General features: G+C 37.1%; 1 protein-coding gene across 2 annotated transcripts in view; it reads right to left on the bottom strand.

The window, feature by feature from the left end:
• col18a1b (collagen type XVIII alpha 1 chain b) overlaps positions 1-12951 on the bottom strand; it is a 315691-nt gene that overhangs the window by 40335 nt on the left and 262405 nt on the right. For both annotated transcript variants that reach the window (XM_039756370.1, XM_039756369.1), the window contains 6 exons: positions 11512-11547; positions 7569-7658; positions 6281-6310; positions 5171-5206; positions 2393-2452; positions 2019-2105 (listed from right to left, as the gene is read on the bottom strand). In XM_039756370.1, coding sequence (XP_039612304.1) covers positions 2019-2105; positions 2393-2452; positions 5171-5206; positions 6281-6310; positions 7569-7658; positions 11512-11547 — 339 coding nt within the window. The remainder of the gene's footprint in view (positions 1-2018; positions 2106-2392; positions 2453-5170; positions 5207-6280; positions 6311-7568; positions 7659-11511; positions 11548-12951) is intronic.

The raw sequence follows: 12951 nt of genomic DNA on the forward strand, positions 1-12951 counted from the left end.
GTAGATTTATCTTTAAATGGATACATTTGCCATTTTTCCCCATCCATCTACACTCAATAACCCATAATGGCCAAGAGAAAACATGCTTTCAGACAGGTTTACAAATTTATTCAAAATCAAAAACTGAAATCTTACATTTATGTAAATATTAAGACCCTTAATACAGTACTTTGTAGAAGCCCTTTTTGCAGTAATTATAGCTTCAAATCGTCTTAAGTAAGTCTTAACAAACTTTGCACACCTGGATTTTGGCAGTTTGTCACATTCTTCCTTGAAGATCTACTCAAGCTCTGTTAGATTAGATGGGAACCGTTTGTAATGTGCCATCTTCAAGTTTGTCCATAGATGTTTCAGTCAGGGAGTTAGTTGGGCCACTCAAGGACAGTCAGCGATTTGTTCTGTGGCAACTCCAACTATGTCTTGGCTGTGTGCTTTGAGTCATTGTCATGCTGAAAGGTGAACAGGTGCACCAGTCTGAGGTCAGGTGAACTATGGGGCAGGTTTTCTTCAAAGGCCTCTCTGACTGCATTTATCCTTCAATTTTGACCAGTCTCCCTGTCCCCACCTCTATAGAATGATGCTGCTACCACCATGCTCCATTGTAAGGATAGTGCTAGTCCGGTGATGAGCAGTGTCAGACATTGTGCTTGATGTTCTAATAAAAGAGTTCAGTTTTTATCACATCATAGCAAAGAATCTTTTCGTTTGTGTTCTGAGTCCTTTAAATTCCATCTCACAAACTCCAATCACGAATTAACCACTTTTGATTGATGGAGTGCTGCTGAGATGGTCTTCCTTCTGGCAGTTTCTCCTGTCTTAGCAGAGGACATCTGTTAGAAAGACCATTGAGTTTTTGGTCACCTCCTTGACCAAGGCCCTTCTTGTCCTGATACTGAGTTTGCCCAGATGGCCAACTCTAGGAAGAGTCCTGATGGTTCTAGACTTCTTCCGTTTCAATTATTGGGAACACTCAAAGCTTTACAAATGGGCTAGGGATAAGTTTATTGGTCGTGGAGGTCTACAGAGAGTTCCTTGGACTTCATGGCTTGGTTTTTGTCCTGACATGTAGTGTGCATTGTGGGACCGTATATACACTTGGGTGGGCCTTTCTAAACAGAGTCCTAGTAATACAGTTTGTCACACGTGGATTTCAATCAAGCTCTAGAAACATCTCAAGGAAAAGTAAAGCCAACTGGATGCACCAGACCTTAATTTAGAGTGCTGTAGCAAAGGTTCTGAATACCTGAATGAATGGGAGACTTCGGTTTTTGATTTTTAATACATTTGCAAACCTTTCTGAAAACCTATTTCCATTTTGTCTTTGTGGGTTATTGAACAAAAGCACAGAAATGGCATATTTAACCATTTAAAATAATAATATGTGCAGAAAGAGAAGGGGTCTAAATACTTTCTGAATCTACTGTGTTTTGTACTTATGTATCTTTTGCTATATTTTTTTTCTTTGTTTTGCCACTGCTGAAATATCACTATAGATTAGATTTATTATTGTTGCATTTACTGGTTGCTTGTTCCTTATCAGCACACTGCTTTCTAGTAATTTCATACATAATGTATCTGTGGTCAGCTGGATTTCATTTTACATTTGTTTTTCACTTTCACTTTGCTTTTGATTATTCGTAAATTGTTCATATTGCTCTCCGTTAGTTTACAGATACATGTATATCCTGTCATTCAGAGTTTTCCACCGAATGATATGTAAATTAAATGTTACATGTCACTTATATTGTAGTGTGTCACTTACAGTATTCTATTATTACATGGGTACTAGTCCATTTCTATTAATCATTTTTTTATTAGTCTCCTACTTATTTCGTTATTCAGACTACATTTTCTTTCATGCATGTGTTGCTAGTCGACTGATTGCTGCCCTCAGTCTTTCACAGAAATTAACTCTTAATGTAACACTGGGATACACAAAATGAGTTGGCATACATGTGGCCTCTTGAGACAGTAGTGGCACAATTTAAACCTTGCATCAAAATGAAAAAAGTGCCCACCTTTTCTCCTTTAGCAGCTCTAGACAGGTACCCATTCATGATGTTTCCATCAGGGCCTATTAAGCTACCAGGCTCACCCTTTTCTCCCTGAAAATTACAAATTGTAGAAATTTAAAACTGCCACACAGACACACATAAAACATTTTTTTAAAAGATATTTTTATATGCAGTATCTAATTTTTAAACGGTAGATGTCACTACTCATAGCTTTACATTTTTCATAGTAGTGAATCATTTATACAATACTGTCCCTCTAAAAGGAACAAAAAAGGATTATGTTCCAGAAATAATTAAAACTATGAAGTATGGGTACTTATTGTTGCATAGAGTATTTAAAAACTGACACAAACAATAAAAAATGTAGTTGCTCTGACCTTAATTCCATATCCTGGTGGTCCTCGGTCTCCTCTATCACCTTTTGGTCCCATGGGGCCCTTAAAACAAAGTTGAATAATTTAAATAGAAGTAAATATTTTATTACTCACTTGGAGATGTCTACATATAAAAGGAGACCAATGGTCTATGTGTTTGTTGGTGATTGTCAAACGAGACAATGGTTAGAAAAACATTTAACTAAACCTAAACTGTTTTCGTTTGATTCCAAAACCATGTTTGCAAAAACATCAAGAGTATTTCACATTGATGATCTCCTCAACTATTCTCCACAGGAGTGCTTGCCTACTACGCTCAGGCCTGTTCTGAAATGGTAAGGTGCTGCAGGTGGTGACGTTCATTTAGAATCCATTCTGACAACAGAAGATGGAAGGCAATTTTCTTTCTTCAATAAAATAGTTAATGAAATATACTGACCATTTTGGAATTATTGCAACTCCATCTCTCCTAAAGCATTTCAAGTAATCCTAACTCTTTAAGCTTGCTGCAGAAGCCATTCTCCCATTTTCCCTTTTTTTTGCAAATCATGTCTTGTAAAAGTAGGATGAAATAAAAGGTAACAGAGATGGGTCTAGGATGGCATAGAAGATGCTTTTTAATAACAGACTCAAGCATTATGGCAATATTGGCAACTAAGGACAAGAACAAAGAATGATATTGTGTGCAGGCCACTCTTACAGGTTTGCTACCAGTCTGTAGTGGACACTGCATTTTTCTCTGCAGTAGGGTGCTGGGGAAATGGGATTTGTGCAAGTGATGCCAATAAACTAAATAGATGGATTTAAAAGGCAGGTTCAATAATGGGAGTCTGGTTAGGCTCACTGGAGGAAGTGGTGAAAAAGCAGGCGCTCAAGTATGCTGCTTATTATCCTGGACAATGACTCTCGTCCCCTGGTATGAGGTTTGGGCAGAGGACATGCAAGGTCATTCAACCCATCAGGCATTTTAATGTGCCTCTTCTTAGCCGAGGAGGTATTTTACCTATTTGCTGAATGGTACTGGGCTGATCTAGTAGACATCTTAAAAGACAACAATCATACCATACCATATAATTTTCTAAGCATGTTTAATCCTAAGCAGCATAGCAGGGAATCAGGAGCCTAATCCGGAAAGCATTGGGCGCAAGGCAGGAAACAATTTCCTAGAAAGGATGCCAGCTCAACAGTCAAAAAAGTGTTGCTAGTCCATCTAACTTGCATGTCTTTGGACTGTGGGAGAAAACTGGAGCACACAGAGGAAACCCATGGAGACACAGGGAGAGAGCGTGCAAACTTCTTGCAGGAAGTTTAAAGACAATGTTATGTGTAAAATACAGTGACAATGGCTGATAATTATGTACTGTAAAATTGTAGCTTGTACTGTATGTGCAATTCTAATCACTTTACACTTGGCAAATACCAATACTTTATGAATTTACTTCATAAATATACCACAAAAATATGAGGTGAGACACAAAAAAATATTTATTGCTGAATTACAGCATTCTAAACATTGTCACCTTCTATATACTTCACCCTCCCAATCTCTACACCCCTCTATTCGTATCTTCCATTGATTGAAACAGTGATGGAAGTCTTCTTGCTTGAGGATCTTCAACAGGTTTGCCATTTCTGTCTTCACTTAATCCATTGAAGAAAAGTGTGCTCCCTTCAGGTCAAATCGGGCAAACAGGGAGGATGATCGAGGACAGGAATGTTTTTGTCACTTTAAAACTGCTTTACGGAAACAGCATTGTGCACGGGAGCGTTGTCTTGGTGAAGCACCCACCCCCTCTCGACCTGGCAGTTGAACGTCTTCCACATTTTCTTGTCCTTCCCTTAAAACATTTGGCCGTTCAAAAACTTGTGTGCGAGACAAACTGTTATCACCGTACACTGTTTTTATCATTTCTTAAGTTTCTGTGGCCGTTTTGTTCAGTTTTGTAAGAAATTTGATGTTGATTCACTTTTCTTTTTTGTCACCCGACATTATCACAGCAACTCATGTAGCGATTGCTGTACAGATATTGACTGGGCTATTCACAGGATATACCTATCCATCCGGTCTGTGGTTTGAGAGGGCGGGTAGGAGGGGATAAAGTTTTTATGATTCGCATTCAGCTGACCTCCAGACGGTTTTCCAGGAAAACCCCAAGCCTAGTCCGGTTATTTTTGTGTCTCACCTCGTAGACAATTATATGTGTATTGTATATTGTTAACATACTCAAGATTATTACAATCCTTGTTACATCTTTATTTGTATGTTTTTGTCTGCTGCTGTAAGCCTGCTATTTCCTTCATGATTAAAACACATTCCATCTATCTATCATTGGAAGGTCTCTATGGCCTGATTAACTCTATTGTGAATCAGAAAAAGTAAAACATCAGTTTGGAAAGCAAATAGGAGCACAAAGACATGACAAAGCCATGGTTATCAAAACAGATTACAGATGGGCACAGGTGAGGTTTAACTGTATAAGAAAGCGTAAAATAAACAAAAAACAGGGAGGAAGTCAAAGAAGATGACAGTGCTGGAAATTAGAGGCCAAGATAAAACTGCAGCAGCTTAAGCTAAATAAACGCCACAGCTTGCTATAAATACCCAGATTGGTTAGCGCACAAGCAACATTAGGTAGACAATGGACAACCAAGAAGGCGAACAGTTGAGTGGAAGTGTTTGAAGAGGTGCAGCCCATGCCAGTATCACTTGACAGAAGAAGAGGAGGAGTTACAGCATAATGCTGAAGTCTTGTACAATGTACAGAAATATTAATTACTTACAGGGAATCCTGCTTGTCCATTTACACCTTGTTTTCCCTGAAACAGTAAGGAGTTAATGAAAAAGCATTACAAATCTTTTTTCAAACACTAAGCCATAATTTTTAAAACACTAAGATTAGACAAACAGTTGATTAGGTGCTTAGACCTTTCCACAAACCCTCAAGCTTTATTTCTCAAACATAAAGAATCCTAAGCATAATCTATCTTTGCAAAGCTATGGAAATTAACATTTTCTTAGAAGTCAAAAAATAGTCCATAAAATATTATATAATAAATAAATAGTTTGTTAGGGTGGTTGGCACCATCAATGTTTTACATGCTGCACTAAAGACAGGGTCAGGACTTCATATCATAGTAAACATTTAGTCAACACTTTCATAATCTTATGGTTACAAACATAAACGAATGGTAGTAAATTCGAAGGGTCATGGGTGGGGATTGCTGGAGCCTATCCCAGCTAGCATGGTCCAGGAACAAACCCCGGACAGGGCGCCAGTCCATGGCACACACACACGGGCCAATTTAGTGTCGCCAGTTCACCTAACCTGCATGCCTTTGGGCAGTTGGAGGAAACCCATAGAGACAGGGGGAGAACATGCAAACTTCATGCAGGGGAGGGCAAGGGACACAAAGCCTTAGTCGTCTTATCTCGTGGAAGCAGCGCTACCACTGCACCACTGTGCTGGCAAGATTATAAAAGGCTTCTTTAACAGTAATTTATTTATTATTTATAGATTTAATAAAGTTGAAACTATTCAACCATCGTCAAGGTTTGTAAAAGTTTACTAATGAATAATAATAAAATTATGGTTACTCTAAACTGTAATTCATCTATAGCAAGTAAATAAAGACATTGTATGGAGGGAGCACAAACATTTTTATAACTGAGAAACAATCATTTATGAATTTGCAGTAAACACCAATTACAGCTGAGATGGGAAAATGCCTTCAACAATATTTTAGGATTATCTTTATTTGAGGCTCAGGGACAAAAAAAGTATAGGTCTAAAAAAATAGTCGTACAAACTTCAAATTCTGTTAACATTCTAAAGAAATGTGTTGTTTCCAAACTAGTGGAAAATATAAACTTACAAAGCTGTAAAAACTCACCTCTGGTCCTGGTACTCCATTAAATCCATGCTAAAAATTGAAGTGAATGGTAAAGGTAAATTTAATCTGTTCCGAAACATTAATGTGAGCATAGCAAGTAGCTAACCTCCATTTTATTATTTATTGTACAATACTGTGTGTAGTGTGTGAAGTACCAACCATGTAGTTTCCTGTACTTCTACTTTATCTTAAGATGTATGGATTAATCTGTAAAACAATGGATGATTGGCTTTATTAAAATGTGTTTCCTATGCAGAACAGGGTTGTGCATTTTTGTTTTCATGCGTTGGCATGCCCAAGGTGGGCATCCATTACTATTGGGTTCCAAGTGACTCAATGTGTTTCTGAATCAGAAGGATCTTCCACAAAATCAACTAGGAAGAACAATATGAAATTTCAGTAACACCTTAGTTTAGATACTGCAAAAATGCATCTATTACTCACTCACTCTTATGTTACAAAAGCTTGACAAAGGCGTATTTGGGTCTTCATAACACATACAAAGCAGCAGTAAAGTGTTTATTCATCTCTGCAATATAACCTACTAATAAAACATCACTTTGGAGTGGTCAGAGGTGGCTTAACTGAGACACATTTCTCTTGATATTCCATATTTAGTATAAGACTTGTAACTCCATACTGACATGTAATTGTCAATATGCCACAATGCAAAGAGATGCATAACCTATCTACTGCTGTTATTATGTTAGTATTATGAAGACACAAACTAGTGTTTATTAAGGCCTTGTTACATAAGAGTAAATGAGTAATAGATGCATTTTTTCACTACCTAAAGTGTTAACAAATTTCATTTTCTGTGCTCTGCTTCATCAGAGGCAGCAAGCTCATGAAGACTAGTCATTTACCATCTTCAGATTCTTGTCTAATGAATAAAACCATCAGACAGTGAGCAGCACAAAAGCCCTGCCAGTGGTTCATTAATTAAAATAACCCCACCACAATTCCATATTGGCCAATATAAAGCACAGTCTACTTTTTATCACCAAAATATTCGCAGAAACTCTGTCACATGTGGTATGTTGACCGGCTTGGCAGATGAAATTTGGCATGGAACACCAAGCATAAAACATGTATAAAAAAGACAGCAAGAGAGGTAGTCAAAGCCTGTATTATGAAGCAGGCCTGCACTCAAAACAAGTCATACATCACCTTTTATAGTTAACAGAGTTAGTTAAACCATTAGGAGATAGAGAACACACACCCTCAATACAAATAACAAATACCAGTATTTCAAAAATGATCTGTAAAGAAATGTTCATGGTCTTACATTCTCTGATGCTTCATAAATGGTTCTTCCAGGAGGACCAGGTGGTCCAGGTGGGCCTGGCAGTCCGGCTCCATCTCTTCCTGGCTCCCCCTACAAACATGTAAGAAATGTAAAATTGTATCATGGTCTGATAACAAAGAGACTTTCTGTTCATATACTGTAAATGTGTTCTTAATTTAAAATGTGGTGTCAGAAAAAGAAATGGGTAAGACACTCTGGGTTCACTAGAATGCTAAATTCTCAATGGGACGTTCCATATTTATTACCTTAACTGATGATATTTTATGAAGTGAATTAACAGATGTCCACAGAAGCAAAAAAATTGAACAATCTTATTAAAGATGGCATTATTTGTTTAACACAGATCTGCCATGCTGGCAAGGAAAGTAACTAAACATGAAATTTTGAGTGTCAAATTCCTGATTTTCATGCAAAATAAGGCAAAAAAAAGGGAAGTAGCTTTTTAAAAAAAAAAACTTCCGTATTACTGTGAAAGTATTCTCCTTTAAGAATAATTAGTTTCTCATAAATCACTGTATTGTCTAATACGGAAGTAGTTTAAGTAAAAATATATGCTAGTCATTGAAAGATCTTACAGGGTCTTTCAGTAACAAATCTAAAACTATCTTTGCCCCACCCAGTATGCTTTAGGTGCAGCAGATTTCACAGTACTGTAATATGGATGTTGCTGGAGAGTGGCGACGTGTTGCATGCTGGTTGGACATGCAAGCAGACATTTCGCTGTACTCTGTACACATGACACTGCTAGTAATAGCACTGGCAGAGTAATTCTGCTGAAATGGTGACAAACACATAACTACACAAAATGCTATTCAGAAAAGAACACTGCAGTCCATCCCAAAATTCAAGTGTGAACAGAACTTCACCTGTTTAGTCTTAGAGCGAAAGCTAATGCAGGATTTATAAATTCCCATCTTACAGAATTCTTTCACTTAAATAGTGAACAACAAATTTGAAGACAACAAAGTTTTGGAGGTCTGGTGTAAACTACCAAGTCATATACAGTTGTTGAAACAGAGCCCCTGACAAGTTGTACAAAATGTCTGGATAAGAAATTAAGACAGTAAGATAAACAAGCAAGCTTTATTGCTGGAATAGTTTCTTTTTTGTCAATATGTTGCTGACAGTGAATTGCTGTCACAGCTTCAAAAGTTCACTGTTACCTTCTATCACCAAAATGGTGGTGTTATTACATTAACTCTCGAGGTCAATAAAACAAACACATGATAAATTGGTGAAATTTAAAACAACAGTTACTGTCTTCTTTTTCTCTTCTTCTTTTTCCACTTCTATGTGGGGTCGATGTGCTTGATCAACCTTCTTCAAACAGCTCATTCCTGCACCACCTCCTCAGTCAAGCCCTTTTCCTTCTGATTTTCTTTTACTTCATCCACCCCAACTTCAATTCCCATCACTCCTTTGCCCACATATTTATTGTTTTTCCTCATCACATCCATACCACTTCAACCTTCTTTCCTGTACTTTCTTAGTTATCTCTCCCACTTTTGTTGTACTTTTGATTTTCTCATTTTTAACTCTGTAATTTTTGTAACTCCACACATCAACCTCAACATTCCCATGTCAGCCACATCTACCTTCTTCTCCTGAGCTCCCTTTACTGCCCAGGTCTCAGTTCCATACATTATTGCTGGTCCTACATCTGTCTTAAAAAACCTTACCTTAAACCCTTATCTTAATTCTTCAATCGCCCAATACTCCTGATATCCATTGTTCCATCCTCTCTGCACTTTATAGATTATCTCTGCGTCTAGTGTTCCCATTGAATCCTAGATATTTAATGTATCCACTCATTTCAGCAGCTCACCCTGCAGGGTAAAATCTGAATCCTGATCATCTTTAAACCTCATATATTCCTTCTTCTTCAGTCCCCCAAAGCCCTTCTCCATTCTTCTAACTTCGTCTACACTTCCAGTTTTCTACTGCTACACAACACAATGTCATCAGCAAAAAGCCTCCACCAAGGGGATTAGTGTTTTATCCCATGACTCAACACACCCATAACTAGAACAAAGAGGTAAGGATTTAAAGAAGATCCCTGGTGCAGACCTTCTCTAACTGGGATCTTTTCTGTTGCCTACCCCTTTAACCTGAGTTCTCATTCCCCCATACATACTCCTAGACAATCCTCACATACTTCTCTTTTACTTCTTTCTCTCTCATGCACCAAACCTCTTGATGTGTTACTCTATCATAAGCCTTCTCCAAACCAATAAACACCGTTTGCAGACCTTTCTGTTTTTCTTCATACTTCTCTATCAGCTGTCTCAATGCAAAGACTGCATCAGTAGATCCTCTCCCTGGCGTAAAACCAAACTGCTCCTGCCTTATGGTGGTCTCTTCCCCAAACCTTCTCTATATAACCTTTTCCCAAATTCTCATTGTGTGTCATGTTAGCTCCATCCCTGTCTTTTACATAGAACTGAATACAATTGTCACGCAGTTGCTTAGTAAATGAAGCTTAATTTTTTTTGCCTATGTCCAATCTTAATAATGTAAAAGACCCAACGACTTGGCTGTACAGCTTTCATCAGTTTTATGGAGGATTCACAGATGAAATGTTGCATCTCTTACCTTCTTCTGTAATTAGCCATTGCTTTTATCACTTTGCAAACGTCTGCTAACACAATTTTTCACTAACTATGTAACCATAATAATACTATTATACTCTTAATTTACAAGAATAAATTAACTCTGTTCATAAAAACGATCCTGTTAACATGAGTGTATCAAAGGTAAGTGATCAGACAGATCAGTTAGGCTACAGCAACATCTTGGTGGCTGCCCCTTTTGTAGAAAATTTTTTGTCAAATATTTATAAAGCACTGTACATTGGCATCAGTTAACAATGTAATAGTTGCCTCAAATCAGTTAATCTGTTATTAAAGCTTTTGGTAGACCGATAAAGAACTATCTCTTAGTACGTGGCCAGGGTTAGAATAAGGTCACCATTCTTCTTGTGTGTTTTAATGGCTGACTAAACATGTTGCTATGAGGAAGGACATATAGCCTTAAAATACCTATGCTCCAATACCCCCAAAAATTCTGGGAAGTGGGGAACTGGTTAACTTGGATGAACCCAGAACATGGCCATTAAACTGCCGGACAGAAAATATCTTTGTAGACTGAATAAGTACATGTTTCTGTTTTTGTAGCAAATATCACATGATTAGGTTAAGGAATAAAGAATGTCAAGTTTCAGCAGATTTCTGGAGGGAGGTTAATCACTCATTTTATTGTTTTATGTTCTAAATTTGCAGCTTCTCTCAAAACTCTGTCAATTCCTCTTTCCATCGATTCTGTAATGCCCTTACACCCCCCCACCCCATCTTCCTTGTACCCAATGTGATTGTCCTTTAACTCATTGGTGAATCTACAGTCATCCAGATCAGCACTGCATGTCCAATGCCAACCAGCTGTTCTGCCATGGGAGAGACACAGGCTGCTTAACAGTACAGACATCTATTTTATTTCCTATAATTCCATGAGAAGGAACCCTTCAAGTCAATCACATAATGTGCTAATACTAGTAAACAATTTACCTTCTGCATAAAAATGCCATCTCATCTTTAAATGCGACAGTGTCTAGCTGTTTAAGCAGCAGTCAGTATTGGGTAACAATTCATTGCATATACTATACATACAAAAGAAATCATGTCAGTTATAAATCAAATGTAAAGACTGGGTGGGTTCAAAGCAAAGCATTTGTCTGAAAAGCAAATCTCAGAAGATGAGCCAATAGCTGGGAAATTTAGCACCATCCGAGATATCCCTTCACTTTACACGATTCAAGATGCTTTGTAAATCTTCAAAGACAATGCTTATGAATTACTACCAGGTGCCTTTACTTCTGTGCTGAGTAGGACACTTACACGTATGGGCAAACAAAGCAAAACACACTCACTCTTTCACCCGGGTCTCCTTTATCTCCCTTCAGCCCCTAAAAGAAAAAGCAAATATACAGATTAAGATAAAATGTATTTCACCTTATTCTCATCAAATAGGTAAATATAGGCAAGGACTGACAGATGATGTTTTCTTCCTTGGTGTTTTAAAGTATCTTTAAAGAAAGAACACAAAATGCATATTCCCATAGCAAAATGCTTTATATATGAATATCAAATACATGAATTTCCCTTTTGGAAACATAAAGTAGTATCTATACAAGTTGCAATCTAATTATTATTTTGACTATAAGAAAAAAGCACTTTATATAAGATTTCAGATTGAATGATTCTGCTAAAGACTACCAATGCCAGAGATCATCCATCTTTATTTTCAAAGCCTTGATGTAAGAGCTATTTTTCTAGTTCTGTAAGATTCATGAATATTTTACTAGATGACAAAGCATAATCTATTGGAGGTTCCTAAAACTCCCGTAAGTAGAATTGTATTGGTATATTCTTGCCATTTCTAACAGCTTTGAGTAAACATTATTCTTCAGTTAGTGACCAACCTTGCCATGTGTAAGGTGTAGAAGGTAAAAGTTTTAAACCGTACCTGCAGGCCTAAGGGCCTTTTGAGTGAGTGAAACAACTCTAAGAAAACAGTGCTTATTTAAATACTGTACCGTACGCTTAAGGCGTACAGAAGAAGAAATTAAGAATCTTTAAGTAAAGAAGAAGAATTAAAGAACTTTTAAGTACAGAAATAACTAAAGTTTCTCAAAAAAATCTAAGTTTAGAGAAGATACATTTTTCCTTTTTGAGAAGATACATTTTTCCTTTTTTTTTGCCTTTTATTCTATGTGTGTAGCTATTTTTTCTTTTATTCTTGTGTGGATTATTTGTTTTTAACTTTCACTAAATATTTTTAAAACAAACTTTTAGACTGAGAGATTTCTTTCGGCACACGTTTTACCCATGCTTGATCTTGCCTTACACTTTGGCGGCTACACTTGATATAAAAATGCGTGTCATTTTCATGTACTGGTGGTTAAACAATCAGAAAATATATTTCTGGTCCTCAAAAAACAAGCATTCTTTTATACTTAGCAGATGCTCTAAATTGTGCTGTTGTTAAATATAGTAACATGTTATTTTTGGAAAATATGAGCAGAACAATGCAAGTTCAGACATGGATGAAGGCAAACCCCCAACAGGTCCTGCTATATGGCTTTAAGCAGCACACTCTCATAACAACTTTTTTTCTCTAGGGTACTTTTATTCCGAGTTAAACAGACTTTTGTTTCTCTTTTGCTGCTTTGTGTGCCCTATTTTAACCAAACAAACTGTAGATGAGACATACGGAAAGAGTAAAGACTAAACTTAGAGGACAGGAATCGGTGGATTCACACACCTCTTTTTTCCCAACTTACTCACTTGACTGGGACTAATGCTTCCAT

This window comes from Polypterus senegalus, chromosome 6 (assembly GCF_016835505.1).
Source record: "Polypterus senegalus isolate Bchr_013 chromosome 6, ASM1683550v1, whole genome shotgun sequence".
In the NCBI taxonomy this organism is placed as follows: Eukaryota; Metazoa; Chordata; class Cladistia; order Polypteriformes; family Polypteridae; genus Polypterus; species Polypterus senegalus.